This window comes from Schistocerca gregaria, chromosome 5, assembly GCF_023897955.1.
Source record: "Schistocerca gregaria isolate iqSchGreg1 chromosome 5, iqSchGreg1.2, whole genome shotgun sequence".
Classification (NCBI taxonomy): Eukaryota; Metazoa; Arthropoda; class Insecta; order Orthoptera; family Acrididae; genus Schistocerca; species Schistocerca gregaria.
Genome location: NC_064924.1, coordinates 74,820,265 through 74,838,406, shown reverse-complemented (window position 1 = coordinate 74,838,406; position 18,142 = coordinate 74,820,265). Strand labels below are relative to the sequence as shown.

At 39.1% G+C, this 18,142-nt stretch overlaps 1 protein-coding gene across 1 annotated transcript in view; it reads right to left on the bottom strand.

The window, feature by feature from the left end:
* LOC126273022 (coiled-coil domain-containing protein 112-like) overlaps positions 1–11,925 on the bottom strand; it is a 135,135-nt gene extending 123,210 nt beyond the window's left edge. Inside the window, exons 1-4 of the mRNA XM_049976399.1 lie at positions 11,915–11,925; positions 1,936–2,190; positions 1,750–1,853; positions 1,281–1,356 (exon numbers count right to left, since the gene is read on the bottom strand). Coding sequence (XP_049832356.1) covers positions 1,281–1,356; positions 1,750–1,853; positions 1,936–2,180 — 425 coding nt within the window. The 5' untranslated portion in view covers positions 2,181–2,190; positions 11,915–11,925. The remainder of the gene's footprint in view (positions 1–1,280; positions 1,357–1,749; positions 1,854–1,935; positions 2,191–11,914) is intronic.
* Positions 11,926–18,142: the final 6,217 nt, after the last annotated feature.

Here is an 18,142-nt window from a genome sequence, read left to right as displayed (position 1 = left end):
GTATTTCAGTTTCACTCCAGATACAGTGGCTCAAGACACTGCATTATCATCATTTTCAGACTCATAGTAGAAGTCATAGCTTTACTGAAAATAATTGAAACTAATAATAAGAAAGAATGAACATCAGCTTGTCATTCCTCAGGCCAGCTGGATAGAAATGTTCATATTCGTTCACAAGGATGACTGGGAAATGACACATATGAAGGGCTTTGTCAAGCATTATGTATACTCGTGGGGCATGGGTTCAGAATTACAGCACCACATATACCCTTGTAGATAGTGTGCAGAATGCCATTTGACACTATCTGAAAGATTTAACATTTGGACTACCACAGAGCAGACTTATAATGACATTCACTATGACTTCCCGAAAAACCACTTTCTAAATTATATGTGTAAAGAACACATTGATCACCATCACAGAGGCCACTCTACAGGCCCTCGCCAATGACCCCTGGTTTACTCTGCTCTGTATGAGGATGGCTGCATGGGAGGTAGTGTGCACCTAATTTCCTTTAATTCACAAGTGCACCTCCCATTATTGGCAGAGAAGAGTGCACTGGGCTGCCTGAACTTATTTGTTGGGTACATTTGACAGACGGCATGGAAGATATTTATGCAATCAGTAAGTGAGAAATTTAGTGCCTTGATTATTTCTCATTTCTTTCACTGCATTAAATATCATATATTATTTGCCATCAAAAAAATCCAAATTCTCTGGGCAAGTGTATCTTCAGGATGCATGCAGGAAATGTCATAAAAGAGAAAACTGACTTACTAACAATATCTGTGATACAATTCTTTCTGTACTTCTATAAATGTAAAATGATTGTAGGCCTCTGTATCAACCAAGATGGTGAATGACTCCACCATGTGCTATGAATTGATACATTTGCTGGGCTTATAACTTTGAAATTTACATCCTTAACTGTGAAACAACCATGTAAACTTCTCATTGAGTGAGAGAAACCCACAAGTTTTTAAAACTGAGAAGACCCCACATTCTGAGAAAGAAGAACTTTAAAAGGCGAAACACACAATTAAAACTGATCCATACACATGCCTCTAACAAAAATTTCATGCTCATCCTATCTGTCCACTCTCCCAATCCCTAGATCATCAGTTGCAACTGTAATATAGTGAAACAATTCACAAACAACAAATGTTGGACAGGAAACAATTGTGGATGTAATACTTCTGTCAGCTGTAACACATCTGTGTTTTCAGCACATACAATTTTTTTACTCATCTTAAGTTAATCTGGAACCATATATACATACTCTTTATCAGTGTGCTCCTTGAGTCTGGTAAGCTGTTTCTCCAATTCAAGCAAAGCTGTTCGGAAATGACTGAGATCTGAAAAACAAGGAAAAGAAAAATTAATTTCCTGTTGATAATTTTGTCTGGAAACATGTGCCCCAAAATTAATTTACCACTGAGTCAACAGAAAATTCATTTTGGTACATAAAAATCAATTTGAGATAGATCATAATTCACTGGATGGAAGATATGTTAAGCTGAAAGGACGCACACACAAATGCACAAATGTATGATGTAAACACATTTCATCCCCCCCCCCCCTCCCCCCCGCTCTTTACCTACAAACACGCGACACAACACTCCTTGATGACTGTATTTTCTACTTGCTTCACTGGTCTTCACTGCCAGTTCATCTGGTGAGGTAGTGACTGATCCTCATTTATAAGAATGCAACATTGACATGATTATATTAAAAAAATGTACTCGTACCAATACTTCGTATTCTGTCTTCAGTGCTGATATCAAACTTAAGTTGGACCAAAGTGTCCATAGCTGCTAGCAAGGAATTCTGAAATGCTTCCAAATCTTCCAGCCTGAGAGAGGAAAATAAAATACTATGTAATGCCTTTTCATTACCACAATATAGAAACATAATTTCAAAATATCAAATATTACCTTTTCGTTTCCCTTCCACTGACATATGCTTGTAACTCAGTAGCAACATCCCTATCAATTATTTTCATGTTATTGAGAATGGACTGTACAGATTTTTGTAAGAAATCATGCTGAACTTTTAATCGCACTGCTTCACAGATGAAATCAGTGTTTGACATTTCATTTTCAGCTTCCTTCTCTTTAGCCGGTTTCACAGCCATTACAGGTGTTAATTTAAAATGCAACAGCAATAAATTATTCTTCATTTTCTTCTTGCTGGAAAAAAGACATTATCATGAAAAAGCCTTCAGGTTTGTGAAGTAAATGATGAAATGTGTAAGCAGATATATGAAGATATTATTAACTGCTGAACTAATAATACCATTAATGATAGTATGCTTGGGTTGTTAGTAAAAGACATTAGCTGTGCTCAATGTGCATGTAAAATAGATGCAAACCAATACCTCCCTAGCGAATTGGAAAAAGCTTCTGCACTGAAAAAATACAATAAGAAATAAAACTACTGTTCTTCCAGTTATTTTATTCACTGTAGACGAAATAGAGATAAGGGAAATGTACGCACAGATGACAAGAAGTACTAGTAAAAGTAAATGGATTATTTGTTTTAATGTCTTTTTTTTAGTCTACTGTAACATGTTTCCCACACTGATAACTAATTTTGTTCTGGTACAGAATATATTCTATTGGTCCAAAGCTGTTCTCTATTGGAACAAAATTGGTTACCAGTGTGCAATAAGGGCAAAAATGGGAATTGTAATATTTTTGTTCCTCTTGCCTCCACCTCCCCCAAACATTAAGCATACTTTCTAGTAAGGAAATAAAAACACTTTTTTCCATCTGTTTGTTATGTTTATTATTTCACAATTACCGGTTTCAGGCACTGTCACCAATCTCCCAATGCATTGAAAAATATATAAACAAATGTCAACTGGAGAGGTAATCCTTATCAGGATTGGGTGTATTGTTGTCATTTGCTTTTACATTTTTCAACACAACTGAAGGTGTGTGACCTTCGCCCTATAGTATTAGAGTATAATGCACTAGTTCAGTCGGTAAGAGCCAGACTATGGATCCATAGGGCCCATGTCTGATTCCCAGCAGATCTTAGGATTGCTAACCTTTTGAAATGATTTGTTAATGGAAATACTGTCTAACAACATTATCATTCAGAGTCTATGATATGGTGTAGCTCCCCCAATAACAAGCTCAGTGAGCCAGTTCAAAAGTCAGAGGAAGGCAACAGTATACTACCTCCACTGTGAAACCAAACTTTGGGTTGAGGAGTGATTTACTTTTTACTAATACTTATCTGATAACCATCACCCATGGATGTCACTATTATTAAAGAGAAGTAGAGAATAGTAAACATTTATGCACTGAAATACAATTGTCAACTGAAATAAGGTTTAGGATAGGATGTTCCAGCTCACATGCCCATCCAGAGCCAGTTGTGGGCAAATGGCTGACACATGGACAATCTTGCAGCAGGACACCAGTGTGTGTGTTCATACTCCACTGGCTGATTGCCCATGGACAGTGTTGGCAAAACTGGAGTGGCCGAGCATGCACAATAATGCCATCTAATGACTAGCCTACATTACCTGCATCTGCTCTCGAGTGCGATGAGAGGTGGACAAGGGCATCCTTGCCCCACAGAGTAGCCTACTTTAAGAGACTACTGGCATATTACAGCAATTCTTAATTAATCACATAGAGTATTTATGATTATTAATTCAGCAGTTCTGAGAGCACACATCATCACTACCAAATTAATCATCAGCAGCTGCACCAGAATCCACAGATGCCATCTGCCGTGCAGTCCTGAACGAAGTTATCCTCCACACCCCTAGATGCATTACATTTCTCAGCTATAGTCATTCATGTTGCCCTTTAGATTATCTAATGTCATTTCTTGGCATAAAGAAGACATCCTTGGATCATTACCCATCTATTTGCTTGGCTATATGTCCAATCCATTTAATTTTCACTCTGGTCCTCATTATGTCTTCCAATCCTGTCCTGTTTACTGACCGATTTCTTGGCTCCCCTATAATCACGTGCAAGTAAAAAGACATCTGTGTGAAGAATTCTGCACCGATGAAATACTTTGCAGCATTGCTAGTGTGTTATCTGTCTTTGTTCATGTAGAGCACTCCAGCCATTGTCTACCATGGTAACTGGCAATGCTGGGATCAGTGCCACATCAGACCAGAGTTCCTGCTTCCGATTTTCCTTCAAAAATTTATAAATCTGTAAAACTCTCGCTCTCACTTTTTAACATACTACTTCTCGTGTTTGTTTTATGCCATTTCTAACAAACATTAAAGTAGCAAAGTACCCTTAACCATATTTAAATGAATATCAAAGTGTTCTGTGCACTCCCCAAACATCATGCTACAGACAAACAAGGCATATTGACACTATTGGTTGGTGCATCATGTGGTACACTGCCCTTGCCACAATGCACTGTATCACAATCTGCCTTCTAATGTGCACATCACGACAGTAATTCCCATCATGGAAGATAATTTAAAAGTATTAACTGCTTTATTACAGATAATGAGAGCAGGAAGGAAATTTAAAAATATAGGCCTACTGTAAACAAGAATTTTAAACACAGTGTTGTGTACACAGTTCCACATAGTCAGCGCATACCCAACTTTCCCACTAGAGCGCGCCCCGCTAAGCACAACAGCGCAGGCGCAGCGCTCGTTCGTCTCCGCACTACGAGATGGCGCTGTGTTAGAGACGGACCAAATCTGCTTCCGCCGATCTGCGTATTAATATGTAACGCAGCCAATGAGATTGTTGCTAACGTAGAACCTTTTCTCCTCACGGATCACAGTCGTACAGTGAAACCTGAATGCGCGAGGTATTATAACGAGTGTACAGACCTCCGATTAGTCAGTCTGCATTTGTCTGCATTAGTGGGACATGGTCAAATGGGCGGTTCCCCAGAAATCAGTGTTGATGACATTCCTCTTCTTTATTTATATACACTGATCAGGCAGAACATTATGGCCACCTACCTAATAGCCAGTATGTCCAACTTAGCATGGATAAAGGTGTTGACACAGCGTGGCATGAAAGCAATGAGGCCTAAGTAGGTCACTGGAGGGAAGACATGTGCACATGCATGTCACCTAATTCCTGTAAATTGCGAGGAGGTGGAGGGGGTATGAGCTATGATGCCATGTTCATCACATCCCAGATGTGTTCGATTGTGTTCAGATCTGGTGAGTTGGGGGGGGGGGGGGGGCGGCAGCACATCAACTGTACCTCACCACTGCATCACACTCCTGGTCTTGTGACATGGTGCATCATTGTGTTGAGAAATGACACTGCCTTCGAGAAACATGAAAGGGTACACACAGTCTGCAACCAGTGTACAATACTCTTTGGCTATCACGACCCCTTGCATGAGCTCCACTGTATGTTCCCCAGACTATAATGGAGCCACTACCTGCTCACCTCCATCCTGCAGTACAGGTATCGAGAAGCTGTTCCCCTGGAAGATGACAGATTCGCACCCTCCTGTCAGCATGATGAAGGTATCGGGATTCATCAGACAATGCAAAGGCCTGCCACTGTGTCAACATCCAATGCTAATGGTCACACGCCAATTTCAATTGTAGCTGCCGATGTCATGGTGACACACACATGGGACGTTGGCTGCAGAGGCTCATCGTTAGGAGTGTTTGGTGCACTGTGCGGTCAGACACCCTTGTGCTCTGCCTAGCAATAAAGTCTGATGTTAGTTCCGCCACCTGTCCTATTTTACCAGTCTGCCCAGTCTACAACGTCCAACATCCGTAATGCAGGGTGGGTGTCCACCTCACGACATCTGGCCATCATTTCACCTCGGCTTCACAATGTCTGAAGACACTCATCACAGAACTCCTCAAACACCCAATAAGTCATGTAGTTTCCAAAATGCTCGTGCTGAGCCTCCAGGTCATCACAACCTGCCTTTGGTAAAACTGAAATGGAGCAAGCACCTTCCCCTTTGTCCTCGGCTTCACAATGTCTGAAGACACTCACTACAGAACTCCTCAAACACCCAATAAGTCATGTAGTTTCCAAAATGCTCATTCTGAGCCTCCAGGCCCTTTGATAAAACTGAAATGGAGCAAGCACCTTCCCCTTTCTACACATGGACAGCATGCTGACTGATCTCACTGATACTACATGTGCTGTGTATGATTCTGAATAGCAATCACTCCTTGCCAAGTGACACTGCACTAACTGGGCAGGATTGGGGACACCAGAACACAGAATGGCAAAGTGTGTGATAATTTTCATATTTAATCAGTATGGTTTTGTATGCCTTTGCAAGCAGACACTCATGTGTACTCGTTTGATTTAAGAGCAATAAAAACAGTTTTCACAGTTTATATCAGTTAGTGCTTCATTCTAAATGAATCCTGCAAGGGATTGCCTACACACTTATCACTGGTGTAATACCTCTATATGTGCAGAATTGAATGTATCGTGTGTATTTAAAATTGAGAGGGAGAAAATTTGCAGAAGACAAGTCTAATGACAATTCTAAAAATTGTACAAAATTAATGATGAAGGAAACATTCAACATATGATGATGCCCAGTGAGCAATAGAGATATATGTATTTTTAGAATTGCTAGGACAGACTGGGTAATATGAACAAGTTTATCAGGGGCAAAAATGAGTGGAAAACAGAAACCTGAGTGTAACAAAATTGAAATGTTGTTGGGTAGAACATTGATGGTACATTGAAAACTCTGGGCTGGAAGAACAACAACGTGGAAATGATACACTGCTACTCACCGCATAGAGGTGTTTAGCTGTAGACAGGTACAATGAAAAGAATACCACAAATATATAAGGTTTTGACCAAAGTCCTTCCTCACACTCTCATACAACAACTCAGCAGATATATGGATGTACATTGCTGAACACTGTAAAGCACCGAGAACTCTGCTTTAAACCACAGAGACTGTCCCATGGCCAGTGATAATGACAGAGTGGTAAAAGTGCACTACAGTTTCAGTGGCTCTTCCACTACATGCTGCTGTTGGCAATTTGTTTTTGTTTGTCATAGCCACTAACATGATAATATACAGCAGGCAATGAGAATCATTGAATATAATCACTCAGTAGTAGGTATGAATTGATGGGATAATGGAAGCACCCGATTCCACCTCTCTGCTTTGACCAATGACATCACCAATATGGCGTGAACGACTATTCACAACAACACCCATACCGCTCCTATGACGTCATCATGTAAACATGACAACAAACATAAAAACAGATCGAAAAACCACCAAACACATTTTCCTCCAAAAATATAATGAAACTAAAAGGACAAGTGAGGGAAATTGGGGATTTTTGGGTGGGGACAAACTAAATTCAAACAAACTCCACTACACCAAACGACAAAAGCCACTAAAATAACAAGACCCCACAACCTTCCCGAATCCCCACTACACACAAAATCCACTGGAATCGACTACTTCCCTTGACCTATACAGGTCAACAGAAACAACCGATACCACACTATAAATCTAAAAAACTTCACCACTACCACATTTAATCTTACCACAAAAGAAAAAACAAACCTAGAAAATAAAAATTGCAATCAAACACTTCCTTGAACTTTATAGGTCTAACAGTACCAAATGAGCCACAGTCACAATCACACCTTGCAATCAAACACTTCCCTAAAGTCATTTAAGACAACAGCAAACCAAAATACCAAATCACCACAACCAAATAAAACTCCCCCCCCCCCCCAACCCATGACCCAATCCCCTCTCCCCCCCCCCCCCAAAAAAAATCAAAAACAAAAAAAATCACAATCACACTCTACAACTCCACAACTGTAGCAAAAAAGAAAAAAGTTTTCTGCACAAAATAAAAAAACCACCCCCACATCCCTCTACAAACTTCAGTCACCACCCCCACCCAACACCTAACTAACCCACAATCTTTGGTCTATACATCCTACTAACCGCCCTTAAACAAACCCTAAAAATACAATAGCCTTCAGGGATGTTCTTCCGACAACAGTACTCATCTAGATGAGACTGAAGGTTAGAAGAGCGCCTCTTCCCCCTCCCAATAACTGACTTAACTGCCGACCAAAACCCCTCTATAATATTCGTACAGGCCCACGTGTCATAATTCTTAAACTCAACACTGTGGTTCACTACTAAATGATTGTACTCCTACTGACCCAACCCCCTATAACAAGAAAATGCATCTGAAACTATAGTGGTACCCTCTTCAACAAAATCCTCAATCAATCCCGCTAATTCCCTTTTTGTCTGACCCTACAAAACACTAAATACACATTCTGAAAACCCACCCCTGAAATACCACAGCCACCCCCCCACACCCATAATCCAACCAATGACTTACCCCTCCCATACTTTCTCTTCCCAAACTGCGACTCATCAATCTCCACAACATCAGGCCCACCCAACCTACCCCTGTACTTAATGTATTCAGAACACACCTCACGACAATAAGAATACCAATCAAGCACCATTCTCTCACTCACACCCACCTCATGCACACAGAAACTGTAAAAGGATTTATAACAAAAACGATACGTCATTAACACAATTTCTTGCATGCCCAACCAAGACTTCTCGAACCAGGAACCTCGCCTAACGGAGCTCCATAAGTTATCCTTACGACATCTCCACACATAGCCGTCCCTGGTCCGAGATGCCGGAACTTGAGTAAGCCTCATTTCTTCATGACACACTCAACACTTCACGACTTCAGTCAACAGCCTGATTAGCTGAAGAAATTTTATTAGAGACAACGCACTGTCCCCCATCATCGCCGACAACCGTGAACTGTTGACCTTGTCAGTCATATCCATACCTACCAAAGACATAAACAAAGCAATTTAATAAAATTCAGACACGATGAACAGAAAAAATCTACAATAACGTCGACATAACAAACCAAAATCGTTAAGTAACTGAAAAATATTCCACTGAAAGCACAGCCACCACCGATAGCACATACATGCAATGCTACCACGCAAATGAACCCCATACGCCACCCAACATGCTACCAATAAACACACCACCAGAGAGAACCACTGACGGCAACAATATGCCACCTATAAACATACCATACATGCAAACTAAACCAAAAACATCATCTAACACACAACGCATAAACACACCACCAGAGAGCACCAACAATCACATCAAAATGACACCTACAAACACGCCACTCTCACATACTAAACATCGCACCGTCGTGATGTCACACACCACAACAGCCTTATGTCACGGGTCAAAGCCGACAGGTGGATCAGACACTTCCATTGACCAGAATTGATTGCTCCTGTTTTTGATACGGATAGCTTGAGACTGATGATTATTGATCTAGCTACCATGGATTAGGCCTATAAAGTTCATTCCTGTTTTTTTTTTTTTTTGTATTTCTTGCATAGTGTTAATTGGAATATGCCAGAATTTCTTGGGATATCATTTCATACTCCAATGTTATAGTTTCATGTGAGATGGCGAAGGCAACTAATGTGACTAGAAGAAAACTGGGCGTGGTAACAGATTGATCTGTAGCATAACCTCAATCTAGCTTATTTGAAATGTTGGCTCATTATGAGTTGGCAAAGCCAACAAATGTGAGTGTAAGAAAACTGATTGTGGTGATGGATTGATATGTATCATAACACAAGGTATAGGTTAGGATGAAATGTTACAGTTTAGTTATGAGATGGCTTGTGAGGAGGAAAACTGGCTATTGTGATGGACTGATCTGTAACGTAGCCCAACAATCTTTTTGAAAACTTTATCAGGTATTTTCAATATTTCTAAGGTTGTGGTTACGCAGTAACATAACAGTACAGTTTGAAGTTTGTGGAATATTGTCTTATATGTCAACATTCTGCACAATATAGTGTGTTATGCTGTCATATAATTTTATACACTCAGCATCATGACAATGTTTATGGAACACTATTTTCTCATTGGTTGTGTCTCCTTACCCAATCACCTGACTCAACATTCATCATTTTCACTTCTCATCATTCACAGTGCAGACAGTTACCAACTGCAATATGCAACACAAAAGTGCCAAAACAGTATGTGCATTTTTACCATTATTATAATGTTTATCACACTGTTGAAAATCAAAGATTCTCCATTCGGTCAGCAAAGTTGTACCACAGGTGAAAATAATCTACATCTATGATATTTATTCTGGTCAGCATATTCCCCAGTCCTCCTCCTTTTCACTTCCTGTCTTCACAATTTTTCTGTGTGTATGTGTGTGTGTCACCAATTACAATGGCATCCAATAAAATGTAAATAAATAGCCACAGATAAACATTATAATAATGGTAAAAATGCACATACTGTTTTGGCACTTTTGTGTTGCATATTGCAGTTGGTAACTGTCTGCACTGTGAATGATGAGAAGTGAAAATGATGAATGATGAGTCAGGTGATTGGGTAAGGAGACACAACCAATGAGAAAATAGTGTTCCATAAACATTGTCATGATGCTGAGTGTATAAAATTAGTCATCAAGTATGGTACTATCCTGTCTCCAATCAGTACTAAATGAACTTCTCATTTATGTCGTCAAGGCCCAATGGATGTCTACTGGCTCCTGTGTCATTCTGTGCCTTCAAGTGTTTTGCGGATGTGGTATGAAGAGGATTGTGGGCAGCACACTGCTCTCCTGGCTGTTTTGCAGACTTTACTGACCGTCAAATAATTCCTCAGTTGGCATCACAAAGCTGCGTGCACCCTATACCAGACCTCCAACCACGGAAACGTCCTTGGCAGTACCCAGGTAATCTGCACAGCAGTCAGTTACACTCACCACTCAGCTAATGAGACATACCTCCACTCAGTACTAAGGGTCAAAAACATTTAATCTAAAACAATATCATTTTCAGAAAACCAGATAAAATTGTCAGCAATGCTAATATTGAATTGGATTTTCTTATTAATTCTATTTTATGCTGAACAGTCTCCTCACATCTCTGTATTTTAATCTCTTACCAATATTTCCATTTCTTCTGTAAACTGAAAAGTGGCAAATGGGCACTTTTGAACTAGTTAAAATGACCACACAGTGTGCTTTACTGAGTGAATCAATTTTTATGAGGAAGAGCATTCGTGATGAATACTATAGTACATGTATTTACAGAATCTTATGTTTTTAAACTCAGCTAAAATGTAGCACAAGATATCCTGAAATTTTTGGGGAGAAAGTCTTGTCTATGACAGTGGGAGTATAGCTCAGTATTTGTGACAGGAAGAACATAAGAGTTGTTCTGTTCACAAAGACACATCGAAATGGGAGGGGGGGGGGCGGCAAAATACTTAAATAGATTCTGTTGATGACAGAAAGGTCCAATCGAATGTCTTGACACCGGTATTCATGTGAAGCGGCTGCTGGTACCCGCAAAGTATCTCTACAGCTTTGTGGATGTGCTGCTCACCGACTCACATTAAAGAAAATGTGGTGAGCCAAAATCTCCAAGATGCAGTGGTAGCTATGGAGGCCTACATATCGCAGTTTTAAGCTGTAAAAATGTATTGCTCTCATGGTACGACACAACCATTTGTCTCATGTGGGCAATTCGTAATATTTAAATCGCACGTTCGACAGATTTAGTCTGCTGACCAAATTTTCCCTTGATACGTGTCGTGGAAGTCGTACTGTTACTCGCGTAACACAACTCGTACTACACAATGAAACTGTTACTGTGAACGAGTCTGTCGTCGTAGTTTGATGGCTGTATGGCTTCTAATTGGGATGCTTATGTTCTAAGCATCAAATGAACCACTAAAATCAATATATACGGCGTCAGCAATTGATTCCTGCGTACTCCACAGTGTAGATTTTTCATTTCACGAAACTGTTACACTGACGAGAATGCAATATGTAATCGTTTACATCATTTGTGCTTAACAGTGGATTTCTGTTAGTAATCTCACATTAATTTCAACAAAATTAAATTACCGGCATTTTTCAAAGTACAACAAAACAAGACACAGTAAACATTACAAAGATTATAAGATATGAAGATATACGGGAAGACATACGCTGCTAACATCTTAGAGATGCATTCAATTAAGTATAAATGACTGTCAATATTAATTACAGCCGTTGATGCATTGATTTTAAGGAGCACTCTGTCAATACATACAGTTTTCCAAAAGTAATTTACCCCAATATGAATACAGGCAAAGGATTTAACTTAGTAGCATCTTGCAGCTCATGTAGTTACAAAAGTTACCGTTGATCAAGGTGATACAACGGAGTGAAGAGACAAAGCGCAGCATTTTTATAATATGACTGTGTATTGGTAATTCCAAGTAAATATTGGCAACTATGCCAGTCAGTTGATTTACCCTTTCGACCATAGATACTTTATGGTCGAAGATTTACCCCGTCAACTTTGCTGCTCAGTTGTACTGTTTTCTTGGATGGATTTCATCGTGCAGTTTTTAAGGAACTGGAAACTTTACTAGCCGAAGTCATATCCTGCATTTGAATAAAGATGAATTTCTTGTCAAAGGTAAGGAAAGTATCTGTGAACAATAACTTGTCATTGTTGTTTCACATTTCAAAAAGATTTTTTAAGATATAAAAATTTAAAAAAAAATGCTTCTGCTTGTGGTGCAGTGATGCATGTTCATTCACCCCATTCAACCTGAATTCTACTGATTTTTTGTTTTTTCGGTTACAGCAGGTTTTACAAGAGGGCCCCTTGTGCCAAAACCTTTGAATCAGTACAATGCTATTGGTTTAGATAAAGCTGTGACTGAAGCAGAAAGAGGAAAATTAATTCTGCATGATGTTTAAGAAAAGTAACACACTAACAAGATGAAGATAAACCAAAAGTCTCCTGGGGGCAGGCAAGTTTGAGAGCCGTCGAAGAGTCTGTTTTGAAAGGTAGGCTTATTAATTTTCCCACAAAAGTTTGTATAGTATCTGTACCTAGCCCATTCCAGTAACTGAATAAGCATTTTCTTTCTAAGTTGTTAAACAGTTACTGCAGGTAATTACCATACTGGCACCAGAATCAATAGTGCGACTACCATATGTAGGCAGAATCGATCCAGGCTTACTGTATCATACTATAATCAAATTATTTAATAATTTTAGATGAAATCATCCTTCTTGGAGAATGAAGTTTCTGTTATCATGCATGGATTTGTTAAAGGATATTTGGGCAAGCAGTGGCCGACCATAAAGAAGCTCAAATATAATCTATCATGAGGGGATTGGGTATTTTCTTTCTGATGAGACACAAAGGGAAACTTAAGAATGAACCAAAATATCGAAAGGGCCAGAGTGGGTATTTCTGCACAAACTTTAATGATAGTGACATAAAATAAACAGTCAAATGGTGGAAGTACCATTCAAATGGCGGAAATACCATTCAAGCATTATTATATGACTGTTGCTCAAAAATATTAAAAGAATATCAATAAATGATTATTTTGCTAATCTTGAAGGAACTCATATATAACCTTGCAACATTATAAGTCATAATGAAACAATTTTGAGCTATGATACAGAAAGCAAAATAATTATTTGTATAAACACCAAAAACACCCTGAAAAGGTAAACGATATTACAAATCAGCAACAAGCTTGATGTTTGCTTGCAGTCGTGATAATAAGCTGTTACCGATTATACTGTGTACAGAGCCGAAAATCTATATGACTCATGACAAATTGGAGGGTCCAAGGACACGTTATGGGTGCACCAAGAGTGGCTGGTTTGACCAAAAACATTTTGAAGACTGATGTTTTAAAATAGCTTTGCCTTACCTTCAGTAAGAGCCGCACTTAAGATATCTCATTGGTTAAAAACACTCAAGCCATTTTTCTGAAGCTGTTTTGACATCTTATGCAGATAATGGACCCACGTTTACAATGCTTTCAAAACACTCAACTTATCTAGCCCAACCTCTGGATGAGGCCTTTTTACCCTCTGAAAAGTAAGTTGATGTTTCTCTTTCAAAAGTGGTTGAATCAGGGTAATTCGAAACTCTCTGGCTAAGATCCACTTTCCACAAATGAAAAAAAGTCATTGAAGAGCTGAGTGAAAGTTCTGGAGACAATAGTGTGACTGGTATCAGAAAAATGGGTATTGTTCTGTTGGTCCACCAAGAAATCTTGAATATGCTGCCCAACAAAGGAGTCCATGCAAATCGAGTTGGAACTGAAGAAAACATAGACGAATCTGTAAAAAGTGTGCTTCAGGAGCTCTGCCATGGGAAAGAAAAGCCAAGATCAAGAGATAGCTGGAAGGAGTTCCAAGAATGTTTGAGAGAATGAACTAGAAGAAGACTTGGAAATGCTGCATGATAGCAATGAAGAAGATAAGGAGAGAAACCGAAATAGTTGATCATTGTTGTTGTTGTCTTCAGTCCTGAGACTGGTTTGATGCAGCTCTCCATGCTACTCTATCCTGCGCAAGCTGCTTCATCTCCCAGTACCTACTGCAACCTACATCCTTCTGAATCTGCTTAGTGTACTCATCTCTCGGTCTCCCTCTACGATTTTTACCCTCCACGCTGCCCTCCAATGCTAAATTTGTGATCCCTTGATGCCTCAAAACATGTCCTACCAACCGATCCCTTCTTCTAGTCAAGTTGTGCCACAAACTTCTCTTCTCCCCAATCCTATTCAATACCTCCTCATTAGTTACGTGATCTATCCACCTTATCTTCAGTATTCTTCTGTAGCACCACATTTCAAAAGCTTCTATTCTCTTCTTGTCCAAACTAGTTATCGTCCATGTTTCACTTCCATACATGGCTACACTCCAAACAAATACTTTCAGAAACGACTTCCTGATACATAAATCTATATTCGATGTTAACAAATTTCTCTTCTTCAGAAACGCTTTCCTTGCCATTGCCAGTCTACATTTTATATCCTCTCTACTTCGACCATCATCAGTTATTTTACTTCCTAAATAGCAAAACTCCTTTACTACTTTAAGTGTCTCATTTCCTAATCTAATTCCCTCAGCATCACCCGATTTAATTTGACTACATTCCATTATCCTCGTTTTGCTTTTGTTAATTTTCATCTTATATCCTCCTTTCAAGACACTGTCCATTCCGTTCAACTGCTCTTCCAAGTCCTTTGCCGTCTCTGACAGAATTACAATGTCATCGGCGAACCTCAAAGTTTTTACTTCGTCTCCATGAATTTTAATACCTACTCCAAATTTTTCTTTTGTTTCCTTTACTGCTTGCTCAATATACAGATTGAATAACATCGGGGAGAGGCTACAACCCTGTCTCACTCCTTTCCCAACCACTGCTTCCCTTTCATGCCCCTCGACTCTTATTACTGCCATCTGGTTTCTGTACAAATTATAAATAGCCTTTCGCTCCCTGTATTTTACCCCTGCCACCTTTAGAATTTGAAAAAGAGTATTCCAGTCAACATTGTCAAAAGCTTTCTCTAAGTCTACAAATGCTAGAAACGTAGGTTTGCCTTTTCTTAATCTTTCTTCTAAGATAAGTCGTAAGGTCAGTATTGCCTCATGTGTTCCAACATTTCGACAGAATCCAAACTGATCCTCCCCGAGGTCTGCATCTACCAGTTTTTCCATTCGTCTGTAAAGAATTCGCGTTAGTATTTTGCAGCTGTGACTTATTAAACTGATAGTTCGGTAATTTTCACATCTGTCAACACCTGCTTTCTTTGGGATTGGAATTATTATATTCTTCTTGAAGTCTGAGGGTATTTCGCCTGTCTCATACATCTTGCTGACCAGCTGGTAGAGTTTGGTCATGACTGGCTCTCCCAAGGCCGTCAGTAGTTCTAATGGAATGTTGTCTACTCCGGGGGCCTTGTTTCGACTCAGGTCTTTCAGTGCTCTGTCAAACTCTTCACGCAGTATCGTATCTCCCATTTCGTCTTCATCTACATCCTCTTCTATTTCCATAATATTGTCCTCAAGTACATCGCCCTTGTATAAACCTTCTATATACTCCTTCCACCTTTCTGCCTTCCCTTCTTTGCTTAGAACTGGGTTTCCATCTGAGCTCTTGATATTCATACACGTGGTTCTCTTCTCTCCAAAGGTCTCTTTAATTTTCCTGTAGGCAGTATCTATCTTACCCCTAGTGAGATAAGCTTCTACATCCTTACATTTGTCCTCTAGCCATCCCTGTTTAGCCATTTTGCACTTCCTGTCGATCTCATTTTTCAGACGTTTGTATTCCTTTTTGCCTGCTTCATTTACTGCATTTTTATATTTTCTCCTTTCATCAATTAAATTCAATATTTCTTCTGTTACCCAAGGATTTTTAGCAGCCCTCGTCTTTGTACCTACTTTATCCTCTGCTGCCTTCACTACTACATCCCTCAGAGCTACCCATTCTTCTTCTACTGTACTTCTTTCCCCTATTCCTGTCAATTGTTCCCTTATGCTCTCTCTGAAACTCTGTACAACCTCTGGTTCTTTCAGTTTATCCAGGTCCCATCTCCTTAATTTCCCACATTTTTGCAGTTTCTTCAGTTTTAATCTACAGGTCATAACCAATAGATTGTGGTCAGAGTCCACATCTGCCCCTGGAAATGTCTTACAACTTAAAACCTGGTTCCTAAATCTCTGTCTTACCATTATATAATCTATCTGATACCTTTTAGTATCTCCAGGGTTCTTCCACGTATACAACCTTCTTTCATGATTCTTAAACCAAGTGTTAGCTATGATTAAGTTGTGCTCCGTGCAAAATTCTACTAGGCGGCTTCCTCTTTCATTTCTTAGCCCCAATCCATATTCACCTACTATGTTTCCTTCTCTCCCTTTTCCTACACTCGAATTCCAGTCACCCATTACTATTAAATTTTCGTCTCCCTTCACTATCTGATCAGTAGATCAGTAGAACAAAAAACCAGTCTAAGTTGCAAATTTTTAATTTTTATTCATTCAGTGACTACATTTAGGCCAAGACCCATTTTCAAATCATCCTGAAAGGTAGAAAACAATACCTACTCTCACGTATAATACAGTTATTACGACATTTTTAAGCATATGCCAAAGATACAGAACATATCGTTTCAAAACGTACATAACATAGTCGAAAATGGCATTTCCAAAGCAGTCAAAATTATACAGCAAGCATTTACAATGCATACAGGTAACTGTCAGTTTACTCCTTCTAGTGTTATAAGGAAACCTTAGGAAGGGGGCACCCTATGAGGAAACCTTTTTTAGTTATTAAAATGTTCTCCAACCATCAAGAATACAACATTGCTACAATAACCATACAAGTCAACAATAAAACAAATACTTTTTAAATATTTACCAAAAAACAGTCAAATACTTAAAATCACTCACCAGTAATACACATCAGCACCACATACGACATGTATTACAAAGTTGTATGCCATGCTGGTATGTAAGACTCATTAAATGTGGAATTGTACATGTCAATAATAAAATTATTACTTTTTAAATCCTTTTCCACTGATTATTAAAAGCCGGCAGCACAAAGTTGTACACCATGTTGGTACATAAAAATCGTTAAATGTGAACAGCAACATTAGAATTAAAAGAAACCAAAGCAATAGATTAAAAATCGTCATCATTTCTGACCATTTATAAGCATAAAAACTTTACCACATTAAACTTAAGAAATACACATTATGTGAAGATAAGACAACTTTTTCTTAATGTGTATCCACAGTGTTATCCTTTTTACAAAGTAGCATAAATCTACTTGCCATCCAGAGGAAGACATAACATAACCATAGCCATGTGTATGTAGGGTGGTAGTGTGGTTGTAGTATAAGGGTGAGGGGAGAGGGATGATGGCTAGAGGGCTGGAAAATGGCGAGGAAGGAGGAGCCTGAAAATGAAGCAGCTAAAGAAGGGGAAGGTCAAGTGGACAACAGTAGTAATAAAAGAATATCACTGAAAATTGGACGAAAACAACTATTCGCCATTTCTTTCTACAGGGAAACCACTTGTTACTCAGGAGTAATCGTACAGGTAATAGATGTGAACAAAAATAAATCCAAACATTTTTTTAAAAAAATTATTTAATGGTGAAGACCACATACTCAACCAGTAAACCGAGCTTCATAATCTGCCATATGCATCGTACCACATAAGCAGCATAACGACACAACCATCACAGGAACCTTATTATCTAACCAGCCATAGCTCCATAGACACCATGG